We start from the raw sequence: 4,852 nt of genomic DNA, 5'->3' as shown, positions 1-4,852 counted from the left end.
TGGTATCAGAGCACTCTGGAAGGGGAGTTTCACTTTCTCTTTGTCGATTTCATCAGATCTGTTCTTCACTAAGTTGTATCATTAATAGATCTGTTCGTTTATGTTGTTTCTTCCTAGATCTGTCCTATTTCATATTCAGGAGAGCTAGATCTATTGTTTCTCGAATTAAAACTGATAGGTCTAAGAATTTTGATCAAGTTCTTAAAAGGACCATTCGTATTCTTGTTAATTACGGTATCAAGTTTGCTAGATCTGAAGTTGCTTGTGTTTTGCGCGTTCAATTAGTTCTTATTATCATCAATCTGTGGTTGTTTAATCTTTTCATCACTTGTTGAATCTGATCGGTTTGTTAGAAGAGTCGAAGCATTTAGAATCAAATCTGATCCGTGTTGCTCAAGTTTCTTATTCTCTTGTTTGAATTATTTGTTTCCTTATCTGATTCTATCTTGTTTTGTTTTCCTTTGAATCTCTTACTTGTTAAATCTTTTTGATTTTTTTTCAGGTACTATGGCGCATGAATCTGAGGAAGATGAAGGAGTTAGTCCCGAACATAAGGCCTTGCTTGAAGCCTTGACTCGCAGGATGAACACAATGATGGAAACTAGATTGGGTATCTTCCGAGAAGAGCTCGATGCGGAGTCTTCAGAACCTAGTCGTGCATCAAGAAGGAACCGACGAGGCCAAGCTCGACAGGAACATGCTGGCTCAGAGGAGACTGATAATGACTATGAAAGGGATCGGCATAGCTCAGTCTCAAGGCACAGCAGCCGCAGCAGCCGTAGACACAGACGAGAGCATCGCCCACGCAATGAACTGGCTGGTTTGAAACTGAAGATACCTCCTTTCCATGGCAAAGCTGATCTAGATGCCTATCTTGAGTGGGAGAAGAAGATTGAACTTGTCTTCAACTGTCAGCACTACACAGAGATTAAAAAGATACAAGTTGCTGCCACTGAGTTCTATGATTATGCTTTGAGCTGGTGGGATCAGTTGGTCACAAACAGAAGGCGCAATGGTGAGCTCCCAATTGAGACATGGGCAGAAATGAAAGCTGTCATGCGCAAGAGGTTTGTTCCAAGCCATTACCATCGTGATCTTCATCAGAAACTAAGAAAACTCACCCAAGGGACACGGTCTGTAGAAGAATATTTCCAAGAGATGGAGTTGCTGATGTTGAGAGCTTGCATATCTGAAGATAGAGAGGCTACTATGGCTCGATTCCTTGGAGGGCTTAACCGTGAGATTCAAGACAGTGTAGAGATGCAGCACTATGTAGAGATGGAAGAAATGCTACACAAAGCTATCCTTGTGGAGCAACAAGTAAAGACAAAGGTGCACTCTCGGGGCAACTATGGAACTAAGTATCAAGGTGCTAAGGAAGATAAGCCAAGCCACCAGAAAGAGAGCAAACCATATCAGAAGGAAGAAGACAAATCTACTAGTTCTTTCAGCAAGGATAAAGGCAAAGTAGAAGCTTCTACTACGAGATCAAGAGATGTTAAGTGCTTTAAGTGCCAAGGAAGAGGACCCTATGCTAATGAGTGCACCAACAAACGTGTGATGATCCTTCTTGAGAATGGAGACTATGAATCTGCTGATGAGGAGACAGAGGCAGAAGAAGATCACAGCTCAGAAGAAGTATATGTGGCCAACCCGGTTACTGGAAGGTTGTTAGTTGCTAGAAGAACCTTGAGCCTTCAAAGCAAGACCGAGGAGATGGAGCAAAGAGAGAATCTCTTCTATACTAGATGTCTAGTGCAAGGAAAGGTCTGTAGTCTTATTGTAGATGGAGGCAGTTTTGTCAACGTTACGAGTGAGACTATGGTTAAAAAGTTGGGTTTGAAGGTCCAAAAGCATCCTAAACTGTATAGGCTACAATGGCTCAATCAAGAGGGCGAGATGAGAGTTTCTACTCAAGTTATGGTTCCCTTAGCCATTGGTAAATATGAAGATGAGATTCTATGTGATGTGTTGCCTATGGAAGCGGGACACATTCTCCTTGGAAGACCGTGGCAATCAGATAGACGTGTGATACATGATGGGTATGCCAACAAGCACACCTTTGAGTTTAAAGGGAGAAAGACAGTCCTTGTGCCTATGACTCCTGAGGAAGTTCAGGCTGATCAACTCCAACTACAAAAGAAGAAAGAGATTGACCTTCCCACTGAATCAACAAAGCAACTAAACTTCTATGCCAAGTCTGGTGATGTTAAAAGATCTCTCTGCTCTAACCTACCTATTCTGTTGCTTATCTATAAGGAATCACTCTTGACTACTACTGATATTGCACCGAAGTATCCGAGTGAACTTGTTTCTCTTTTACAGGAATATCAAGATGTTTTTCCAGAAGATAGTCCCAATGGGCTACCACCAGTGCGAGGGATTGAGCACCAAATCGACTTTGTGCCTGGTTCTACACTTCCCAATAGGCCAGCATACAGAACCAATCCGGTTGAGACCAAAGAGCTACAAAGACAAGGGGAGGAACTGATGGAGAAAGGGCATATCCGAGAGAGCATGAGTCCTTGTGCTGTTCCAGTATTCCTTGTGCCCAAGAAATATGGAAGCTGGCGCATGTGTGTTGATTGTAGAGCAATCAACAATATAACAGTGAAGTATCGCCATCCTATTCCTAGATTAGATGATATGCTTGATGAATTACATGGTTCTTGCATCTTTTCTAAGATAGATTTAAAGAGTGGATATCATCAGATTAGGGTGAAAGAAGGAGATGAGTGGAAAACTGCCTTTAAGACTAAGCATGGGTTATATGAGTGGTTAGTTATGCCTTTTGGATTGACTAATGCTCCGAGTACTTTCATGAGACTGATGAACCATGTGCTTAGGTCTTTTATAGGGTTGTTTGTGGTAGTTTACTTTGATGATATCCTAATCTACAGTCAGAGTCTAGAGGAGCATATAGATCATCTTAAGACTGTTCTTGATGTGTTGAGGAAAGAAAAACTTTATGCTAATCTTAAGAAATGTACATTCTGCACAGATAACTTGGTCTTTTTAGGATTTATTGTGGGTGCAGATGGGGTTAAAGTTGATCCGGAGAAAGTAAGAGCTATACAAGAGTGGCCAATTCCTAAGACAGTGAGTGAAGTAAGGAGCTTCCATGGACTTGCTGGCTTCTATAGGCGCTTTGTGAAAGACTTCAGCACCATAGCATCTCCCTTGACAGAAGTAATCAAGAAAGAAGTCGGATTCAAGTGGGGAGAAGCACAAGAACTTGCTTTCCAATGCCTTAAAGAGAAGCTTACTCATGCCCCTCTTCTTATACTTCCTGACTTTCATAAAACTTTTGAAATAGAATGTGATGCCTCAGGAATTGGAATTGGTGCTGTGTTGATGCAGGAGAAGAGGCCCATTGCATACTTCAGTGAGAAGCTTGGAGGAGCTACTCTCAACTATGCAACTTATGACAAGGAGCTGTATGCCTTGGTGAGAGCCTTGCAGACTTGGCAGCACTATCTCTTGCCAAAAGAGTTTGTCATACACACAGATCATTAGTCTCTCAAATACCTCAAAGGACAGAACAAGCTCAGCAAGAGACACGCAAGGTGGGTTGAGTTCATTGAGATGTTTCCATATGTCATCAAGTATAAACAAGGTAAAGAAAACATAGTTGCTGATGCACTATCCAGAAGGTATGTTCTCTTGAACACTCTTGATGCTAAGCTGTTAGGATTTGAGCAGATTAAAAGTATGTATGAGAATGATCCTGATTTTAAAGATGCTTACAACTCTTGTGAGAAATTTGCTGAAGGACATTACTTTAGACATGATGGATTTCTCTTCTATGATAATCGATTGTGTGTGCCTAACTGTTCTTTGAGAGACTTATTTGTTAGGGAATCTCATGGAGGAAGTCTCATGGGTCACTTTGGTATTGCAAAGACTCTTAAAACTTTGCAGGATCATTTCTTTTGGCCTCGAATGAAAAGAGATGTGGAGAAACTTTGTGAGAGATGTGCAACTTGCAAGCAAGCTAAGTCTAAGGTTCAGTCTCACGGTTTGTATACTCCTCTTCCTATTCCTTATCATCCTTGGAATGACATATCTATGGATTTCATTGTTGGATTGCCTAGAACTAGGACTGGAAAGGATTCTATCTTTGTTGTTGTGGACAGGTTCTCAAAGATGGCACATTTTATAGCTTGTCACAAAACTGATGATGCATTGCATATTGCTAACTTGTTCTTTAAAGAGATTGTGCGCATACATGGCATGCCTAAGACTATTGTTTCTGATAGAGATACTGTTGGGGTCAAAATCGGTCACGACGGAATCAATGCCTCAAAGTCCGTAAAAGTCAGCATGAACGTTTTTACGAAAAAAGTAATCTTCGTAAAGATATCTTTACAAAGAGCCTTGCGGTAAAATCTTGTTCAAACCTCAATCAAATCTCAATACCGATTGTACGAAGGAAACAGACATGATCCAATTCGGCTGAGGACAAGCTCGAGTACGGCAATCGACCAGACAAGCCAAGCTTGATCGATACGCGGCGACCAAGCATGCAACAGCTCGGTCGCTACGTAGCGACCGAGCATCCGTCCCCGCTCGGTCGCTATGTAGCGACGAGCTCGAGCCAATCTTGGTCGCTACGTAGCGACCGAGCGTCCGTCCTGCTCGGTCGCTACGTAGCGACCGAGCTCAAGCCAAGCTCGGTCGCTACGTAGCGACCGAGCGTCCATCCCGCTCGGCCGCTACGTAGCGTCCGTCCCGCTTGGTCGCTACGTAGCGACCGAGCTCGAGCCAAGCTCGGTCGCTACGTAGCGACCGAGCGTGCGTGCTGTTCGGTCGTTACGTAGCGACCGAACTCTTCCGAAACGTCGACACGACA

At 42.9% G+C, this 4,852-nt stretch overlaps 1 protein-coding gene across 1 annotated transcript; it reads left to right on the top strand.

The window, feature by feature from the left end:
- Positions 1 to 507: 507 nt before the first annotated feature.
- On the top strand, positions 508 to 3,189 carry LOC125595265 (the record flags this gene model as incomplete). Its single annotated transcript, XM_048771149.1, has 4 exons — positions 508 to 1,497; positions 2,056 to 2,576; positions 2,901 to 2,986; positions 3,038 to 3,189. Coding segments are annotated over exons 1-4 (1,749 nt in total), but the record flags the coding sequence as incomplete, so codon positions are not given.
- Positions 3,190 to 4,852: the final 1,663 nt, after the last annotated feature.

The sequence above is a fragment of the Brassica napus genome, unplaced genomic scaffold, assembly GCF_020379485.1.
Source record: "Brassica napus cultivar Da-Ae unplaced genomic scaffold, Da-Ae ScsIHWf_1030;HRSCAF=1446, whole genome shotgun sequence".
Classification (NCBI taxonomy): domain Eukaryota; kingdom Viridiplantae; phylum Streptophyta; class Magnoliopsida; order Brassicales; family Brassicaceae; genus Brassica; species Brassica napus.
This window is presented reverse-complemented; position numbering and strand designations above follow the sequence as displayed.